We start from the raw sequence: 22265 nt of genomic DNA on the forward strand, positions 1-22265 counted from the left end.
GGTCGCAACTCGCGAGTTACTCGCCAGCTCACCATATGCGTCCACGAAGGGGACCATACACATGGTCCCCTGGTACAGGGGCTATACTGTGGAGGTGTTTACACTCCACAACAGGTTTCTTCGGCACCCGGTCACCCTTCTTTTCCCCGGCCTGGCAATTGAGTATCGCCAGTTGGTGGAAGACTTTGGACGCCTTTTCGGCACTATCCTTCCCGAGTCCTTCGTGGATGTAGTGACAGCTCCAGGAGTCCCAAAGGTACGGGTGGCAGTGAAAGAGGTCAAGAATATCCCACAGTTCCTAGAGATTGAGGCAGATGGGCACTCCTTTAGGCAGCAAGTCATTGTGACGGGGCAGCCAGGGCAGTGTCTGCGCTGCCACAACTTTGGGCATCAAGCAGCACGTTGCACGCATTTCGGAGCCAAGGTGGCTCCACCAACAGGCCTGCAGGTGGACGCTGATGGCTTGACACGGGTCCAGAGATGACAAAGAGGGAGACGGCAGGGGGGCGCAGCCAGCGTCTTAGACCCAGCCTCAGCAGCAGGGAGCAGGTGGGCGTGCGACGCCCCCTCAGCAGAGCACTCCACAGCCCACCCCACCCCACCCGGCAGGACCGCAGCCCCCCACATCCACCACCCACGCCACAAACTACCTCTCCTGAGTCCCCACAGCCCCCACACCCACCACCCTCCACATCCCATGCCCCCCCCACTGACCCTAGCCCACAGCCCCCACTTCCAGGACCACCAGCCCCCCCCCCCCAACACCCACCATGTACTTCCATCCATCCCTCGATCATCCTCCCCCCCACCACTTCCCGTACCGAGCACCCCCCCTGATCCGCACGTGGTTCAGGGGATCCCCCCCAGACCCACACCCCCTCCTCCCACAGGAGATGATGAGCCACACACGCCTACATCCTCTTCGCACCAGCAGTCCTCCCCCTCCCATACAGCCACCAGCTCATCCACCCCTGCCGTCCGTCACACTTTCCCGAGACAGGCACACCTGTTGCCACAGGAGTTCTTCCGCAGTGGCCCATGTTCCTACTTAAGAGTTGCGGAGCACGGAGAGTTCCCACTACCTCTAGAGGTGGGGATCTTCGTGGTTCGTAAGTCAAGGAGGGGAAGGGTCCATCTACTAGCACCACCCGATGGACCAAACTATGCGTTTTTTTCTTCAGTCCTCTCACTCACGGGAGTGGACGACGACACAGATAGAGGAAGAATTGAAGAGTCAGGTGGTGGACCACACCTCCCAGTGGATGGGAGAAGGACTAGCATTGTTTGCACAACAGTGGCCTAGTTGCATGATGGACATTAACTGGTGGACTGGTGCTAGGTCCCTCACCTGAGCATTATCTTTGGAGCCCCTCCACAATGGAGAGCTCCGAGGGATGTGATCGAGTGGCCCCTGGCACAAGCGGCCCGTTTATACCAATGCACAGAGTCGCGACTCTCAGCATGGCTGATAGATGCATTGATAGTACCACCTGGAACTTCTATCACCCCTATGGTCCGGCCGAGGGCCACCATGGGGGAATGGAGCTCGCCGTTCAAACCGGCGACAAAGCATACTTGCATGCCTCATAGCTCCTTCTCGTCATCAGCAACCTCCACACCGAACATATGCCTGTTCACAAAGTCACAGGTTTCCCCATGAGCTTACACCTTGCATCCTGGAATGTGAATAGCCTCCACTACAGTGGGGCACATGGTTCCAAGAAATTGATTGTTCGGCAGGAGTTGCAACCTGCCCTTGCCGGATAGATCGACATCTTACTTCTACACGAGCACAAGCTCACCCCCACCCAAGCCCAGCGGGTAGGGAAGGTACTCCCATACAGCTCGCACACTTACTGGAAGCACGCCATAGGTTCCCATGGTAGGAATGAAGGCGTATGCACCTCTATTGATCCAAGTCTTACCGCTTGTGTTCGAGACCACAGGACAATAGTGGCAGGGAGGGTGCTATGGATCAGATTGGATATTGGGGACTCGTGCCTTGGAGTCCTTAATATCTATGCCCCTACGGAGGTTAGGGCACGCAGCAGGTTCTGGGTGGAGATCGTGGAAGGACTCCCAGAGGTGGACTCCTGAATTGTTGGAGGAGACTTCAACAACCTGGAGGCTTTGAAGGACCAGCACGGCAGAGGGAGAAACTACCAAGGCATGGCCGGGGAGGAGTAGGAGGCATGGGAGGTGTTTCTGCTCACAGTAGGAGCACGCAATAGCTGGAGAGACCCTGCCTTCCACAGGAGGGCGAGGTCACTGGACATCTCTTGGGGATACAGGCAGCTAGGTGGAGTCCTGCTAGAGCGGTTGGACACGTTTTATGTGGGAGAGTGGGGAGGCTCTCGGGGAGGCGTGATTGGGCAGTTGGCCGGCACCACATTGTCCGATCATTGCCCGGTTCTCCTGACACTAAATCCCCCACATCTGCCCTAGATACACGATCTTGTCGGATCCCTCACTCGATCTACAGGAGGGAGGAGGTGACGAGACAAATAGAGCAGATTTGGACCAGAGAGTGGGGCAGGACGGGCCAGATCGCAGAGGAGGTTGTAGAGGCCCTAACTGACTCGAGCAGAATCTGCCAAGAGACAGCCATACAGGCCAGGCAGCAGAGCTGGGAGGAGGAGAGAGCACTCCGGCGAGACCTTGCAGCCACGCAGAGATTATTACAGGAGGCACCAGGGCATCCCACTCTCCACGCACAGGAGATGCATGTGCGAGCAGCCATTGCTAGACTAGAGGACAAAAGCTCTGAGTTCTCTTTCCGCACCTCAGCAACTTTCTAGGCGCGGAAGGGGGACATGATGTGCAAGAAGTTTTTTCACGTACACTAGCCTCGCACCTCAGGAGAGCAGATACGCAGCCTCCGAGATCAGTATGGGAGGACCCGTTCTAGCCGAGACGAGGTGATGGAAATTGCCACCGACTACTATAGTCGCCTCTTCCAGCAGGTGACAGCCTCGGCTAGAGGACATTAATGTAGACAGCAGGTCTGGAAAAACATCCCATCCCTCCTCACAGAGGAGATGGGACACTCCCTCCTAGCCCCGTTCACAGAGAAGGAACTAGAGGAGGCTTTCCATACATAGGACGGGCAGCCCGGGAGAGGATGGCCTCTCTAAGGCTTTCTTCACTACCTTCTGGGAAGTGCTGAAGCACCCCCTACTGATGGCCTTTCAAGAGATTTTCACTTCACGACAGATGCCAGGGAGTCTATCGGTAGGGCTTATCATTCTTCTCCCCAAAGGGGGAGACCGGTTGGAGCTTTCCCAGTGGAGACCGATAACCTTATTGTCAGTGGCCTATAAGGCACTGGCAAAGATGATTGGTAGGTGACTACACCGCTTGCTTCCAGACATCATCCATGACACACAAACAGGCTTTGTCCAGGATACGAGCATCCTTGACAATGTAGTCACCTTCTTTGAGGCGACAGAGTGGGCCCAGTACAGTGGGCAGAGACTAGCCGTACTACTCTTGGATTTTGAGAAAGCCTATGACAAGGTGGACTGGGATTTCCTAGAGGACACCATGGTGAGGTTAGGTTTCCCCCAGGCTTGGATTTCTGGAGTCTCCGCACTTTACAGATCGGCCACCAGCAAGGTTCTCATAGGAGGGAGGCAAGGGGAGGAGTTTCGGCTGGAGAGATCGGTCCGACAGGGCTGCACCTTGGCCCCGTACCTGTTCCTTCTCTTTGCAGAGGCGATGTGTCAGACGACTCTGAAGAAGAACATTCAATGTCAGACGACTCTGAAGAACACCATTCCAGCCAGAGGAAAAGCAGTCGGGATGAATGAGCACGAGTGATCGTTTCACCTCCCAGCCTTGCCTAGTTCATTGCTGGCCAAACCCATCGTGATCCGATTGCCAGCCGTCAAACCTTGGTGAGTCCTACTATTCTTGGACTCTCTTTGGTTCTAGACTCCCCTAAACCCCGTTCGGGCGCCCAAGACCCCGGACGGTCATCCTCGTGCATGTTTCCCTTGATTTACCTTAATGTCACATTAAATGTCACTTTAATGTCACATTAATGTCTGTGACCTTAATGTCACTTTAATGTCACATTTCCTTCCCCTTAAGAATCGGTTTCGTCCTCGAAAACGATACTTGGAAGGTCTAACTGTAAATTGGGAAACCTTTTCTTTAAAGTACTTACTCGCTCCCATGTTGAGCTTTCTTCTGAACAATCTTTCCACTTAACCAAACATTCTTGATAAATAGTATTCCTTGTTCGTCTATTACGAACATTTAATATTCTTTCTGGTTCATGTGGATTAGTTTGGTCATTTAATAGCTCCTCAATATCACTATTTAAGATTAGATTGTCGAAATCACCCCGCTTCTTCCTTAATTTACTTACATGAAAAACTGGATGTATTTTACCAACAGGTAGTTGGAGCTTGTAAGCCAATTCTCCCACCTTTTTAAGTATTATGAAAGGACCACAATACCTTGGTGAAAGCTTTGGACATTGTCCCTTTCTCATAGTTTTAGCTTGTTCAGGCACCTTAAGATAGACCAATTCTCCTTCTTCAAAGGAGATGTCTCTTCGGTGAGGATCTGCATATGCTCTAGCTCGATTTTGAGCCTTTTTAATATTTTCTTGAGCAAATTTTAACATACTATTCATATCCTCCAAAAAGCCTTTAGCTGCGTGAACCTTTTCCTTATGCAGTCCTACTGCGAAAGGAGCTCTGGGCTGAAACCCATACATTAACATAAATGGACTATATCCAGTGAAAGAGTGCTTGGCTAGTATGCAAACTCTGCTATCGGTAAATGCTCTTCCCAATTAGTTTGCCTTTTACTTACATATGCCCTAAGCATATCTTCAAGAATTTGGTTAACCCTTTCAGTTTGCCCATCTGTTTGCGGGTGATCCGCCGTACTCATACTAAGTTTAGTATCCCATTTCCTAAATACCGCACGCCAAAATTGGCTATCAAATTTTCTATCCCGATTAGAAACTATATTTTCCGGAAGGCCGTACAATCGGTATATATTCTCTACAAACAATCTAGCCAGTTCTGGTGTTTTAACATCAGTTGAAGTTGGAATGAACCTAGCCATTTTGGTTAACCTATCCACAATCACCCACACAGAGTCGTGCCCCCTCTGTGTTCTGGGTAATGCAACAATTAAGTCCATGGAGATACTCTCCCATTTTCCCGAAGGAATCTCTAGTGGATGGAGAAGTCCTCCAATTTTTAATCTTTCAGCTTTATTAACCTGGCATTTATTACATTTGACCACATAGTCAAGGACATCCTTATTCATTCCAGGCCAATAGAACTGCCTTTTAATAAGACTATAAGTCTTATTAACTCCTGGATGCCTCGCGGTAGGGGTATCATGACACTCAAAGAGTATATGGCACCTTATTTCTGTATCTTTCGGGACACATACCCTATCCTTGTAGAGTAAATAACTATTATCAATGGTAAAATTCTTCCACTTGAATCCGGTTTGAGCAACCCCTGATGCTCCATTTCCTTGTTGAACATCGTCAAATATTCCTTCATCAGTAGAAGCACTTTCATTTGGATCCCCATTTTTTATTGCTTCCCATATGTTGGAATATGCCGGATCAACCTGGTATTTCTCTTTTAAGGATTCAAGCAAGTTGGAAGTCAACTGAGTAAAACTCAATTCATTAATGATGGGCATTCTGCTGAGTGCATCAGCTACTATATTATACTTTCATTTTCTATATCTTATCTAATAGTCGAACTCTTGAAGGAGTTCGGCCCATCTGGCTTTACACACGTGTAAATCCGGTTGATCATTAAGCCACTTAATGCTTTCATGATCCGATAAAATCAAAAGTTTGACACCGTATAGATAGTGCCTCCATTTCTTAATTGCATGTACTATTGCATATAGCTCCCTCTCATAAACAGAATAATTCTGTTTTGAACGGTCTAATTTATTGCTTTCAAAAGCAACTAGTCGACCTTCTTGTAATAAGACCGCGCTTATCGCCTTATCAATGGCATCAGCTTCAACCACAAATGGTTTATTGGGATCCACTATTAATAATACTGGAGCTCTAGCAATAGCTACCTTAAGTTTTTGAAAACTTTCATTTTGGTCTGTTCCCCAATTAAAGCTCTTGCCTTTCCCTTTAAGTTGGTCTGTCATTGGAACAGCTATTTTGGCATAATCTCGAATGAATCTACGATAAAATCCAGATAAACCTAGAAAGATCTGCAGCTCTTCCAAGTTCCTTGGAGATGGCCATTCAATAATTGCCCTTACTTTTTCTGGATCCATGTTGATTCCCTCTTTCGAGATAATATGCCCCAAATATTTGACCTCTTGTGCAAAGAATTCACATTTAGTTTTCATCACATAAAGGAAATGTGTTCTTAACAGTTGGAATACTAATTGTAAGTGTTCCAAATGTTCTTCTCTTGATTTACTAAAGATCAAGATATCATCCAAGAAGATGACTACAAAATGTCCTAGATAGGGCCGTAAAACACTATTTATCAGCTCCATAAAGGCAGCTAGTGCATTAGTAAGGCCAAAAGGCATCACCAAAAAATCATAATGCCCGTATCTAGTACGAAATGCTGTCTTGGGAACATCTTGTGCCTTAATTCTTACTTGGTGATAACCTCATCTTAAATCTGACTTTGTGAAGAATTTTGCCCCTTGCAATTGATCAAAAAGATCTTCCATTCTGGGCATAGGAAATTTATTCTTCACCATTATTTTATTAAGTGCTCTATAGTCAACACAAGGTCGCATAAAACCATCTTTTTTCTTTACTAATAAAATTGGTAAAGCCCAAGGAGAATTACTGGGTTGTATAAACCCTTTATCAAGGTAATCCTTAATTTGTCTTTCAACTTCTTGGTGCTGTGTTTCACTTAACCTATACGGTGGTTTAGAAATAGGATGTGTATCCTTATTTGTGTCAATTGGGTGATTTATATCACCCCTATCTGGTGGAACGCCACTTGGTAAATCAGAAGGAAACACATCTTTAAAATCATCTAATAAACTACTTAATTCATTATTTACATTCAACTCACAAACATAAGAAAATTTTTACAGAAAGTGAAAGTGTTCTGTACAGGAAGAGACCATAACATATATACCTCACAAACTTCCTTCTTTATCAGCTTCTGAACTTCAGTAGAACACAGTAAAGGATTATCAGATACTTCATGTTCACCTTGAATGACAAAAGTCTTACCATCCCTTTCAAATTCCAGTGTATTATGGTGATAACTACGTTTTAAGGATGGTTCCAATCCCCATAGCCACTCCCTCCCTAGAGCAATATCCGCTCTTTCCATATTCATAATTTGGAAATCAAGTTTATCTTTATATCCTTGAATTTCAATTTCCAAATTGGATACCATTGTATCCCATATTTTATTATCTTGGCCTTGCATCATACGAACAACATATTGATGCCCACTCTTTTGTTGGGGAAGTTTCAATTTTTTGACAAGTGCATAGTTTATAAAATTATGTGCAGCAGAGCCATCAATCATGACTCTAACTCTCTTTCCAGCTATCAATCAATGTACTCTAACTAAATTATGTGGCCCAAAAGTAGGCTGCCACATAGAAGTTGACATACAACACCTGCGTTGTACATCCATGTGCAAGACCTCTAAACATTTATATCTTTCATGCCCCTTTAATTCTAAGGTCTGGACTACATGGATTTGTTTTTCTTTTCCCTTGCCCTTGTCCTTATCCTTTCCTTTGTCTTTCCCCTTTTTCTTTTGAGGGCAATTCCAAGCAGCATGGTTAGGGGATAGGCAATTGAAACACAAATTTTCTTTTTTGGCCTTATCAAAGTCATCAGGACTTAGCTTTGGCCTCACATATTGTTTCTTTTCAAAATGTTGTTTTTTACCCTTTAAAAATGGCATTTTTTCTTTTAAATTTGCCCATAAATTTAGAAAGTTTCCAATTCCTTAGACTTGGGCTCCGTATCAGTGAGACTAGTGAGTGTACCTACACGCATACTATCTTCATTAATTAATGCAAATTTAATTGCCTCTTCCAGCATCTTAGGTGAACTCCTTTTTACTTCCTTTTTACAGGCTTTATCTAGTCCCCTAATGAATCCTCTTGTTTTTTGAAATTCATCTATTCCTTCCAATTTGAGGATTATCTCACGATATTCCTCCAGATATGTCAACAGGGGTCTTCCCTTTTGTCTCGCATAATCCCAATCTTCCCAATTTCTTTCCATTTCATTTTCAGGAAGAAATTCTTTCAAAAAGACGGATTCAAATTGAGCCCAAGTTTCAGGTATTTTATTTGCCTCCTTTAAAGTTCGCCACCACTTATATGCTTTGGGCCCCAAAGTTAAACTAGCCTCCAGTGCTTGGAGATGTGGTGGAGTATTTTTAAGTTTATGTAAATCTTCCCATTTTTGGAGGAAATTAAAGATTGTATCTTTATTTCTATCTTTTTCCTCCCCGTGAAACTGAGGGGGTTTCATATCCTTTAAAACTGGATTATCCCTGAACTTGTGGTGGGGTTCCTTAGGATCTCGCATAGTCACATCTAAATCTTTCGATGAAGATGCAACATCCGAGGTTTCTATCTTATTTTTATCTCTTTCTAACAATAAAGTTAATTGAGATTTTATTTCAGTGAGTGTTTGAGTTAAAAATTCCATTTGAACCCCCTGAGCCTGTACGCGAGCAGTAAGATCATCAAATTGTTCTCGTGTAGCAAAAAATTCTTCCCACTGTTCTTCTTGGATCTCTGGTTCATGGGGATCTACCATAGGGTTCTCTTGGGGTGCTTTCTGCTAGCAGGCGGTCAGCCAAGGCCGTCACCTTCTATATGAGGCCAAGAAGCAGAATACAATATTCATTATCGAGGCAGGGTTGTGTGCAGTGGTGGGTTTAAAGGCTCTACCCATCCACCGGGTACTGAAGCCCATAGCAGACCGCTCTGAGGTGTGGGAAATCATAGGGAGTCTTACTGGTTGGCATATCTGGAAGGCGCAGTGTCAGGTGGCTTTCGGCGGAGAGAGACTTTCGGTACATGCGACCTTAGCAGAGCTCTGGACCTCCATCATGCACTCCTTTCGAGGCCGATGGGATCAGGTGCAGGGCGAGTCCAGGGCTCGTCAGGAGCTCCGAGGTCATTTCATGTGCACTTGGGGTGGCCAGGACCTATTCTTCGTGATGCAAGCAGGTAGCCCCAGATGGCGATACACTCCCCCTCCATGGCTTCTTGCCCCTATCCTCCCCAGACCGCCTTGAGAGGCTTGTATTTATGATGTATTTGTGACTTTCACCAGCTCCAGCTTGGTCTGTTGAGCATGAGCACTTCTTTGTATTCGGGTTTTTTTCCTGAAGTAATATAATTAGCGACACTTTATTTGCAAGAAAATTTACACTAGTACCCTCGTTGAGAATTCTTTAGTAAATGTTTCCCCAATGGACTTCTATGCAGTGGCCACAAAGTTGCTATACAATGGTTAGAGGTTATTTTGGCACCTGATATGTGTTAGCACTAAGTTTATCTACGTTTGGTCGTTGTGGGGTGCTCACTTGAGGTTTTCCTATACGTAACAGTCTTAGACTTCAAATTTTGACACATACTTTGGCACCTCTTTGTAGAGACCTTGGACCTGATAGTTATTGTCCTTGGTATGGATGGGAGGCTGGCATTGTTGCTCTTCTTCAGTATATTCATAGCTATTGTATCTTTGTAGAGACCTTGGACCTGACAGTTATTGTCCTTGGTATGGATGGAAGGCTGCCATTGTTGCTCTTCTTCAGTATGTTCATAGCTATTGTATCTTGCACTTGTGGATTCTGTTCCATGTACGGTGTTGTGTGCTTATACATTCACGTTTTGTCTCTATGCTCATTGTGTCAAGTTGACATGTGATCAGACATCCAGGTTTTGTTTAAAACATGATTTGGGCTGCCATAATTCCTTCAGTATTTTAAGGTATTTTTCATGATTGTAATTTCTATTGAACGCTCTCGTACCTTTAATTATTTGGTGCAGTCCTTACAACCACTGGTAGGCTACCTTGAACATATAAGAGCACATGCCTTTTGGTTCCGCTGTTCTACTACATGTACTGCATTGATTTGTTAGGCACAAGCCCTTGGAAGCTGCAAAGCATGGACTATTGGCTGATATTTATTCCAAAAGGCAGAATCTTCATATTGGCCCACAAGCATATGCAGACAATCTGGCAAAATAGCAAAAATGCAAACACAAACTATCCCAATAAAAAAAGTTTTTAAAGAACCATCCTTTATGAGAAACCAAGGCAAAGTTGCAAATGGAGATCCATTTTGAAGGTGAACATGGCCAAGAATAAATCATGGGGGGGGCGGGTGGTGGGGGGGTGTGGTGTGGTGGTGGGTGGGGGGAGTTTCAAATGGAGATCCATTTTGAACGTGAACATGGCCAAGAATAAATCACTCCCAAGTAGCAAAAAATGTATTTCATCTCCTCGTGCTCTCTAAATCAGCTTTGGATCCTGTTCCATATGCCTACAATAGAATGAATAGTTTTAGTCCATATCTTCATAATTTCTAAATTGCCCTAAAAATTAGCCCATAAACCTTCAATAGGATGCATAATGTCAATCCATATCCATAGTAACCAAAAGATAGGGCTAAATACAAAACTTCAAAACATAAGAAAAAGTTTGTTTTGTTTCGTTTTGCAAAACAATCACAAAACAAAAAAAAAAACCAAAAAAAAAATCGCGAAATGAAAAAACAAATTGAAGGTTTCTTATATTGTCAAAATGTGCAAGGTATTTTCTCTTTAAACAATATGCATGTTTTCCATACCCCCCTCATGTGCTCCATCACCTCCTCCCTCTTCTCCTCCTCCTCCTCCTACTCAGTTTCGTTTCATGAAACAGGGTGTTTTCCTTTTACAATGCACATGTTTTTCACACCCTCCTTGCGTGCTCCTCCTCCTCCTCCGTTTCATTTCATAAAACAGGGTCACATAAGAAAAATGTTTTTAAACGTGCTTCTTTTATTCAAAAGACATATATGCTGTTTTCTTCTATAACCTGCCTTTTTTAACACCCTCCTTCTGTGCCATCACCTCCTCCTTGTCTGTCTCCTCCTCCTCCTCCATTTCTTTGCACTACACCTCTTCCTCCTTTGCTTCCTCCACCTCATCTCTTCCTATTATTTCTCCTCTTCCACACTCTCCTCCTCCAACTCTTCTCCACCTCCTCTGCCTTAGGCCTCCACTTCCTTGAGTGACAAATGCCTCCCCACAAGGATTCCACTCATGCACATAAGTTTTTAATATTTGTGTTATTTAGTACATGTATTTTGTAGCCGATATGTTGCGATTTGTGAGTCATGAATGCTAACTTCTAAATGAGTAGGTGAAATGGATGTTTTTGTTTTAGGCTTTAGGCTCTTGACTCTCAAATCTAGGTGGATGAAAATTTTCATTTTATGGATCTATCTTCTTTCTCTAAAACTACCACTATAAACTGGTTTTAGTTATTATTAATAATATTTTTTGACACCCTGAAACCCTCAAGGTAGCCAATGAAACAAAATGTGAAATGAATCCTCGAAACCTTGGAACACAAAACAGGAGGAACCATCTGTAGTGACTATGTGCATATCTGAAAAGAAGCCTCCAAAGGAGAGTTGACGCAATCATCTCTGGAATGCATGTATTATATGCAACGATGCTTACAATAAGCCCCCATTCATGGCCACGTTGAACTAACCACTACCAGTAAATAAAAACCTGTTTCATCGAGATTCAGAACCTATGAAAAATATTTCACTTTATTTTGGTAAAGTTTCACCTATGCATATCACTATTTTCTTATTTTCCTTCTTTTGTATAAGCAAATGTAATTATGAGTAAGAAATGCAGTTAAATCATACCTGCACTACCATGCATAAACTTTTCAAAAAATCATTGAACTGCTAAGATAGCAATTGTGACATCTATTATTGCCTTGGCAGCTACAAAATGTTTGTAAACTTCTCTTACACACAAAGCACTCTTCTTAAAACCTTGTCCTCCTTTTTTCAATGGGGAAAGAACTGTGACTTTCTGCAAGTATTTGCAAACAATCGTGTTTTATCTCTTCTGTTTGTGCAACATGGATTAGTTCTTACCACCGAATGCTATCTAATGACAATTTCTCACATTTTAGTATAGATGCTATTTTACTGATTTGTGATACAAAGCTTGTTTCTTAGCATTTCTTAACTTCTACAAACCCAATTCCTACTTATGAAACCTCTAAGAAACTGTTGTTTCTCACTGAGGTAAAATTCAAAGTACAAAAGCAATCTAGAAGGTGTGAGAATGAGATAGACAGCAGAAGAATGAAATATGAATGGACTCACTTGATGAAACATAAGTTGTTGATGAGCTGGTGCTCAGCATGGACACATATATGATGCAGATGAGACTTCTGAAGGTGTATGCTTGTCTTGTATTTGTATGGTGACTACGTAGCACCTACTGATACAGAGAGGATGGTCACTTGTACCTCGTGCTCATGGCCATCAATCAGCTGGAAATAGGGTTGATATGGCTGGTCATGGACCATGCTGACATGAAATGACAATCATTTCCACAAGATTCAGTGCTGGCACATTCAACAGCAGCTGAAGGTGGACATGAAGCTGATGAGGTGCAGCTCAAGGCTGCCTCATGAGACAAGCCCAATGACGTGGCAGCACAATTCTAATTCAGCAAACAGCATGTGCAGGAAAAGGTGGCAGAAAAGCAGGTTTTCTGAGGCAAAAGCGGACAAGATGGTGCTTTTATTGGTGGCAATCGCACCAGCAGTAGGAAAGAAAGCTAAAGTGGTAGCAGCAGCACTGAAAAGAAAAAGCATTGAAGATGAGTTGCAAGGCAGGAGCCAAATACATGCCCATCCGAGCAAGAAATGCGAAAGCATGTATATATGGAAGAGATGAGAAAGCTGTGAGCTTTAAAGCTTGATTAGAACTGTTTATAAGGGGAGGTGCAAGTTGACACAAGGGACGAGGATGAAAGTTACAAAGACAGGAAGGTGGAAGGAACCAGGGAAGCTTTCAATGTTGCAGAAGTGAAGAGGGCAAGAGGAGCATGGAAGTGCCAAGACGGCTGTAGGCCAAGGTGTGGAAGCAAAGAAGCTAAAGTTTGAGGCGGCTGTGTAAGACAAAGTGTTCATGGATTTGAAGAGTTTGAGGAAGGCAGCACATGCTCGTGTCAAAGGCCCAGTAACTACAAGAATGTACCTGTAAGTGTGAAGGCGGCTCATGGAGTTTTCCTTCCGGGTTGTGAGATTTTGGAGTTGAAATCTCCCCAAGGATTGTCTGAGAGTTTCTATTTGCCCACTTGCTGTGGAGTTGCAAAGGATTTTGCTGTTGATGCTTCTTGCTGTGTGACCCCTAAGCAGAGAGTTCCATCTTCTTGGATGTGGATTATGAGTATGTAGGTGCAATTACTATGTCTTAACCTAAGAGTTGCTTTGTCTTCACTGTGCCTGAAGAGAACACTTTGTCAAAGAGCTATCCTCTTGGTGTTGTAGGCATAAAGTTCATTGAAGAGTGAGTTGTGGCCCTTTTACAGCATGCTCCACTGGCCATAGTCTAAAGACTGTGATGTTCTACCCTTTGAGCTGCAAGAAGGGTATGTATAATTTGTTCTATATGAGCTCAGAGAACTGACCTTCATTCCAGCTCCTTAATAATTGTGATGTGTTGTGATTGCTAGTGAGTTGGGAGTTCTTGCATCCACTAGGGTCTTGCGTGCTGCTCTGCATCTCTTTTCTTTTCAGGGTTGCAACAGTGCAAGAGGGCAAATTCATGTTGGACCGTTTGCATAAAGCAACCAACTTGTGAGTTCTTGATGCATCAGAAATGGAGGATTTGGCCTTGGCAGATAGGTAGGTTGCTGATAATAATGCAAGAAGGTTGCATAAATGGCAGCATCACACTTACGGAGGATAAGGGATGCTCCTCTAAAGCTGTTTTTAAGGGGCTGCATTATTCTGGACAACTCTAAAAGGGCTTTAAAGGTCGATCACACTTATTTCAAAACACAAATCAAAAACTGTGTATACAACATTGTGCCAATATCCCTGCGGCTCCTTCCATACCCATGTCTCATGTATCGGACGCTCCAACAATGCCTTTGTCCCATGTTGATCTGATCACTGATCCATCTGATGCCCTATCCCTTGAAAAACCAGAAGAAGAGCTAATTACTGCCATAATCATATTAGGTTAATGCGAGTCTCCAGGATGGGATGGCATTACAATGGAATTTTACTTGGCCTTTAGGAATGATTTCAATAGATTGTGTTATGTATTATAGCAGTTATTGCCTTCTTGGAAACAAGGTCTAGTGAATATGTTTCCTAGAAAGCAATTATGTAGAAACTCTGTCTGATTGCCCAATTAATATGATGCTTCTACCCCACCAAATAGTCACTAAAATGATTGCAATCTGAAGTCAATGCACGAAGATACAACAGCTAGGTCATTTGAGGCATTTGACTGCTGCAAGTGGGAACCCCAAGGTGTTAAAGAAGATCTGGTTCTTCTCAAATATGTACCTCTAGGTGGTCCCTTGCCATTAGCTAGCCTTTCCACTGGAAACAGTCCCTCACATTTGGGCAGTAAAAACCATTATTATTGATACAATTCATGCAGTATCATTGCCATACTCTTCTTATATATGGAAACCTTGCTTTTGCTTATGAAGTAGGAAGAGGCATTCATCTGTATTCCATTCCTGTTGGTTCTTTCCTACATTACTTGTCATATAAGCAGGATTTCCTTTGTATCAACTAGCCAGCCCAAAAAACAGCCACCAGTTAAAGATTGGCAAAGACAATGCGCCCCCACCAACCCCCACTCCCCAAATCTAAAGAACAAACAAACAAGCAAAACAAACGAATAATGCTATATTAGCAGTGTCCTGCAAAGAACTTGAAAAAAGACAATTAGATTTTTAATGATGTCTTGGAAAAAATGGATAGAAATTAAGTTGAAAGGGGCAATAACTGGTCTTTTTCCCACAAATATACACCAGATATGTGAGGATATAATATGTTGAGAATCCAACATTAGCTGGGCAATTATTAACTACAATAGTAGGTAACTGAAACCTTACAGCAGCATCCAAGCATTTAGCGGCATCCTCAACTTCCTTGTAGAAGCTTTCAACAAGATGTCGCTTTACACGACTTCTCCAGGAAGACTCCATCTGTTGGAAAAATTCATCAGGTATATTGCTAACACTGCAGCAGTTCTGCTCAAGATCTCCTTCTTCTGCTAGTACAGCATTCACAGAGCTTGCCAGCTGTGTACAGTCAGCAACCTGCAAAATCTTTCTAACATCAAATCAAAATCATCATGAGGAGAAAAACATAAGATGAAGCTCTGACATCACCTGTCAGTATTTACATTTTTTATTTCCAAGAAGAGAAACTTCTACTACTTAAAACACACATCAGTATCTGCATACATGTCTCTGAGACCACAATATCAAACACATTTTTGACCAAGAGAAAATTCTAGTAAATAGCACCTCAGTGAGGTAACGTGCATATGAGAAAACCTCAGAACTGTGAAATCTCATACATAAAAGTAGTCCCCAAAACTGTTCATACTTTGTATTTTACCTCAGGGATTTCTTCTGAGGCACCATTAAAAAATTTTCCATTTCTTCAAAAAGAAAAGGACAAAGCAGGGGTTCTAAACTACCCAGTAAGGAATTCCAAAATGCCAAATCCCACCTATGTAAGAAGCATAGTTGCCTCCGTATGTCCTATGGTACCATTCATACCATACGATACAGCACATATCCGTACGAATTCATATGGTCAAACTGGCCGTTTCTGGCCACCGCATTTGGCGTGTTTCTACGTGTTCCTGTCCATTCCCACCTGCAAGTTTTTGGGTCCATTTCATCCTGCATGGCACTTTCAGGGGGTGGGAAGCCTTGGATACTTCAGCCCACCCACTTTTCCAGCTATGCACTCCTCCCCCAGCCCCCCTTGGATTCCATCTAGCTGGCAGCCCTATTTCACCATTTGACCTCTCTTTGACTATTTGACCCTTCTCTTATCTACAAAAGGTGCTCCTCTCCTCCATGCTTCCACGCCAATTCAGCAAGCATTTGCCATTCTCATTTCCCACTCTTGGATCTTGAATTTCGGTGGTGATTTGTGATTCATGAACCTCCAGCCTCTCTCTCTCTCCTCTTTCCCACACCCTATGAAGGCTCAAGGCTCAAGCCTCTCCCATCCGCTCTCTCTCACTCTTGCTCTTTCAACTTTCAACAGCCAAGACTCTCTCTCTCTCTCTCTCTCTCTCTCTCTCTCTCTCTCTCTCTCTCTCGTACATATCTGCTTTTTACCAAGCTATTATTTCTCCATCCTCATTGTACAAATCTGCTTTCTTCATTTCAGCATTCATCTAGTGCAGATTTTTGATCCGATTGTTTCTATCTCTCTCTTAGTTGTTGGGCTTTGCTTTCTCTTAGTCTTTCCTCTCTTTCACTCTCTCTATTGTTCTCACTTCTCTCTCTCTCTCCCTCCCTCTCTCTCTCTCTCTCTCTCTCTCTCTCTCTCTCTCTCTATGACCCGTCATCGTCGCCCGTCATCACTCTCTCCCTCTCGTCACTGGCCCGTCCGCCGTCACTGCCCCATCCGTCCGTCACTTGCCCCGTCCGTCCGTCCGCCGTCACTGCCCCGTCCGTCCGTCACTTGCCCCGCCCGTCAATGCCCGACCTGTTCGTCACTTGCCCCGTCTGTGGATAATAGTGGCGACTTGCTCCCACCACGGCTCATCTCACTCCTGCCATCGCCCTACTCACCTGCTTCCACCATCACGCCATCGACGCCCACTCGGACCAACCGCTCGTCCAAGCCCCCAAACCTCTCGTCAAAATCCCCGACACTCCTCATCCGAGTCCACTCACAATCGGACGCCCTCTCGTCCAACTCTGCCACGTGGACTAAACCCCATGTCCGAGTCCCCACAACCGGATGTCCCTCGTCCGAGTCCCCGCACAATCGGACGCCCCCTCTCCACGTGTCCGTGCTCCTCACCCGAGCAGTCGCCATCCCTCCTCTCTTCGTAGCAGCCGCCCCCCCTCTCCCCCGCCCTGCTACAAGCCTCCCTCACGCCCCGGACTCGACACCCATATCACACCACCGCCTGTAGCCCCGTCAATACCCGACTTTTCCGCCACCTCCCACCACCGCCCATCAGGCATCCGCCACCACAATGAGGCCAGATGCACACATCCCCTGAGGAAGGGATGGGCTCAAACAAGACATCCCCGTCACCAGGCAACCGCACAAGAGGGGAGAAAAATGAGAAATACACAGCGATTTGGAGCAGCATTGACAAGGTGACAGACTACCACACAAGGAAAGGCATGGAGGCCCTCCGAGATGTATGCAAGGTGCATGACCAAGACATCAGCAACATCAAGGAAATCATGGCAACAATGTGCGCGGAAACGGCACACCAAATCAAGGAGGAAATAAGCATGAAAGTACAAGAATGGAAGAACAAAATCTATGCCGAGATCACATCACACTTCACCTCCTGGAAGGTCGACATTGAAACGTCCCTCCAAGAGAGAAACACCGTTATTGAAGAACTGAGGCACGAGCTCGATGAATATAGAAACTAGCTGGACCTACTCAAGAAGGAGGAACGAGAAATCACTGAAACAACGCCCACCAAGGTGCAAACCGAGATCAACAAGCTGAAGACACAAGTAACAAAGGAGCTCAACACATAGGCGAATATAGTGAAACAAGCACAAGCCAAAGTGGCCGAGAGCTCCAAATGGATTGAGGTAGCCAAGAAGTCACCAACAAAGGAGGAGTTTGTGAATGCAGCACTGGAGGAGGAGAAAAAGAGAAAGCTTAGAGCGCTCCACATCCGGGTGGTCGAATGGAAGGAAGGGGATAGCCCCCTGGCAGATGCCAAGCAGATATGTGAAAAGCTGGGAGTAGAGGACCCTCAAATAGTGGAGAATGCATGGCGTATAGGGAAAGACCTCACCAAGGGAAGGCCTCTTATCCTCAAATTTGCCAACTTAGAATCCAGACGAGCCTTCTTCTCTAAAAGGACAGCTCTAAAAGGGGAAAAACTACCTGGAGGATGACCTCACACCCGCACAGGTGGCACACCGTAAAGAATGCATGCCACAGATCCTGGAGGCTCGCAAAGCAAGAAAATGGGCAGTATACAGAGATGGTCGTGTCATCATCACACATAAACACCAATGACGGGGCGTAGCCTATGAGACCCACCTGAGGTTTGCAATGAGGAACTGCAACGAAGCTATCAAAACAGATGCAGGATTATTCCAGGAGACCTTCAACGGCAAGGACATCGCCCTCTACATAGAAACCCACCAAAGCCCAAGCACCTACTTACCAGAAGTGAGGGGATATAGATGGGAGACGGCATGCCGCCCTGGAGCCCGAACAAAAGGAGGGACCCGAGGGTCCGGATGGGTGGCTGTGTTGTACAAGGAGGAGTTACAGCCCATGGTGCAAGTCATGCGGAAAGATGAGGAAGCCCGTTTCATGTGGATCCGGATACACACAAATCGCCCCCGAGACATATACATGGCGGTGTGCTATTTCCCACCTGCACACTCCCCATACGCACCACAGAATGGCGAGTCACCATACCTACCACTGTACGAAGATATCATACACAACTCCAGCTTGGGGGATGTCATGTTGGCCGGAGACTTCAACGCACGCACAGCACAGAGGCACACCCCCTTCTTCGAGAGCGAAGACCACATGTACAAAGAGATCGCACCAGAGGAGATAGGACTCAACCGGGCATCACAGGACAGCTGAATGCACCGAATACGGTGAACACCTACTGGCGTTAGGGGGGGCACACGAACTACCCAACCTCAACGGTCTCGACAGATGGTCCGGGTCGGATGCCCTCACATGCTTCCCACACAAGCACGCGGCCAATTGCATCGGACGGGCGGCACATGGAGCACCCACACAGAAACTGGGATCAAGCACAGTTGACTATATCCTCGGCCCTTTATCACTTATCCCCGACCTCCAGTCCTTTAAAATATCACCTCGCCCACTCGCAGTGGCTGCCGACCATGCCTACGTGCAATTTGACATAACCTGCACGTATGACCTAACCCCCCCAGCAACCAACCCCCCAAGATTCCCCACGTACCACTTTACCAAGCTAACTGCGAGCGCATACTCCGACCATCTCTACTGGAGCCTGCAGGAAATGGACCCCCTCGCACCCCTGGAGGAGGTCACAGCACAGTTGGCGGACACACTATACACCTCGGCTGCCGTATACATCCCCCACACATCCCCCCACTCCACCCCTCCGAACAAGAATGTTCCACAGAATAGCTCGTACGACGCAGAGTGCAGGGAAGCCCGGCTCCGTCTTCAACAGGACGAAGCACGGGGAGTACACACACATAAACAGGCACGCTTGATCTTCCGTCGTCTAGTGCGACGAAAGAAACGAGCCTACCTCTCAAAAGTCGAACACGAATTCTACCAGCTATTCTTACAACAGGACAACAAAGAGGCATGCAAGGCATTTCAGGAACCCCGAGCCTAGACGCCCATCACCTCCCCGGACACTTGGCACGCATATGCAACCTCACTATACCAAGTAGCCAAGCAGCCCCAGCTACCCCGTCCCCCACGAAGCAGACCCGGATCATCCACAATCTTCAGCACGGGGCGGGTTCGGGACGCCATTGATAGACTCCAAAATGGCCGTGCCCAAGACCACGAAGCCTTGGTAGCAGAGCATTTGACCCATGCCAGAGACATACTTGCACCTCTCCTAGCACACATGTTCAACAGAGCCCTATGCCAAGGCTTCCCGGCCAACTGGTCAGCCAACACCATAATACCTATCCTGAAGGCCGGAGACCCCATGGTTCCCACGAACTACCGAAGAGTCATGGTTGGCCATGTACTAGCCAAGCTCTATGGATCCATACTAGACCACGAGCTGAGCAAGTGGGCAGAGCAACACCAACATCGGGTGGCAGGACAGGCAAGGTTTAGGAGGGGGTTTTGAGAGCCATCATAGAGGACGGCAGAGCACATGGAAGACGGGTCTACTGCTGCTTCATGGACTTCCGCAAGGCCTTTGACACAGTCCCACGAGCGAGGCTCACGCAGAGACTACAGGAATGGGAGATACCAACCGAAATGTGATGGGGGATACTAGCACTATACAAATCGGTAACGGGCCGAATTCGGGCACCAAGAGGGCTATCAAAGAAGATAACCAGCACCATCGGAGTCAAGCCGGGATGCCCACTCTCACCCACCCTATTTGGCCTCTACATTGATGAGATCTCAGAGTACATAGATAGATTGGGCGAGGAGGGATCGGGCCTGGGAGAGACACTGATACCCATCTTACTATATGCGGATGACATAGTCCTCATCTCCAGCACACCCGAAGGGCTACAACGCCAACAGGACGCACTACAGGCCTTCTGCCAAGACAAAGACCTAACTGTGAACCTGAGGAAAACCAAGGTCATGGTGTTCAACATGTCAACCCAATGGCTCCGATGGTCGGTACCCCCCTTCACATACGGTGGAGAGACCGTGGACGTGGTCCCAAGATACGTCTATCTAGGGATTACATTCTCTGGATTGAGATTTACCCTGAGAAAAGCCGCAGAAGATAGACTAACCCGAGGCTATGCAACCCTCGAGTCAATGGAGAACCAATGTGCCCGCATACAGTTCCAGGAACCCTGGACAAAGCTCTGGCTTTTTGACACCTTGGTCACACCAGCCCTCCTGTACGGGGCTCCCATATGGAGGTCCAATCTCTACCACACGCAGAGGGCCCCACAAGATCAGCCACTGCCTAAGGAGGAGGCCACCTATGAGGGATGGGAGCAGATGGAGAGACCCTTAATACTTATGATCTCACGGATGATCCGAAGCAAGCCAACCCTCCGTACCACACGAGCTCATCCACGCAGAGCTGGGGGCACCACCCCTCGTGGCTAAGGCCCTCTTCCAAACCATGACCTTGCGCCGAATATGGGACCTGCCCCGACACCGGTACCCCAGACTCGCCCTGAAGTCATCCGAACAACTAGCAACACAAGGGGACACTGAGTGCTGGTATGCCCAAACAGAGACCTGGCTACGGCTCCATGGCCTGCACATGGACCACCTCCCCGCACTACAATACAACCTAGACTGCCCACACCTGGAGCTCAGCCGAGAGGAGGTGAATCGCATCATCAGAATGGATATCATCCAGATAGACACAGCCAGGACATGGGTGACCCCCACATCGGAACTAGGAACCAAGAAGGCTTTCTACCGAGAGCACTTCCTGTACATCTCCCCGGATGGCATTATCACCCGCCCAACCTACATGGACACACACCTATCTCACACGGTCAGAAGTGCCATCGGACAGATCCACACGTCCTCACACCAATTACGGGTCGAAACGGGCAGATACGGGGCCAACCCCCTCCCCCCAGAAGACCGAATCTGTCAGCTCTGCCATCTCGAGCCAGAGACAGAGAAACACTATATCTGTAGATGCCCAGGGTACTACGAAATCCGGGGACACTTCCACTACCTATTCAGCGAAGGATTCGGACCACTCTCCAAGGTGATGGAATTCAAAGACCAGAGATGCCTAGGGCTCTTTCTACTGGAAATACGACGCCACAGACACCACCTCCTACGAACCACGGAGCAAAGACAAGGAGCCACCAACCAACGCACACTCAACGAATTCTACCAAATACCAGCTACCCTCCCCACCACGGAGCCCCCACCAGCCCAACTGGCCTCTCGACCTCGGGGGACCACCTTAGAAATAGCCACAGCGAGAGGCAAAGCCCGGCGCCCATACCCCGCTGGCCCCTGCCCCTGCAGAAGACACATGTCGAAGATACAAGGGATACTATGCCGCCATCGGAGGGCCCTGCCCCGCCGCTTTAGTCTCTCCATGCTAGACTGACCCATGCGGGACATCCTAGGATGAACACCCCAGGAGCAGTTCCACACCGCACTGGGAGTACCTCTAGATTGTATCTAGTCTAGATATCATTTTATACCTACTCAATTTAGTTCAACATAGCATAAACGTTAGCTTCACTGGGACTTTTGAAACCTCCCAGACATTTTGTATGCAACATTTTGGTCTCATAGGCCGACTTGGCCTGTTGTAGACGTTAATATAACTCTCTCTCTCTCTCTCTCTCTC

The 22265-nt window shown here is 46.4% G+C and overlaps 1 protein-coding gene across 4 annotated transcripts in view; it reads right to left on the reverse strand.

Annotated features, from left to right (window-relative positions):
• The window catches only part of MSH1 (MUTL protein homolog 1), a 192158-nt gene that overhangs the window by 82029 nt on the left and 87864 nt on the right, over positions 1 to 22265 (reverse strand). For all 4 annotated transcript variants that reach the window (XM_087670082.1, XM_087670011.1, XM_087670164.1 and 1 more), the window contains one exon: positions 15133 to 15339. In XM_087670082.1, the coding sequence (XP_087526208.1) occupies positions 15133 to 15339 (207 nt within the window). The remainder of the gene's footprint in view (positions 1 to 15132; positions 15340 to 22265) is intronic.

This window comes from Lygodium microphyllum, chromosome 1 (genome assembly GCF_053477565.2).
Source record: "Lygodium microphyllum isolate KBCC chromosome 1, Lygodium_microphyllum_v1.1.10, whole genome shotgun sequence".
Classification (NCBI taxonomy): domain Eukaryota; kingdom Viridiplantae; phylum Streptophyta; class Polypodiopsida; order Schizaeales; family Lygodiaceae; genus Lygodium; species Lygodium microphyllum.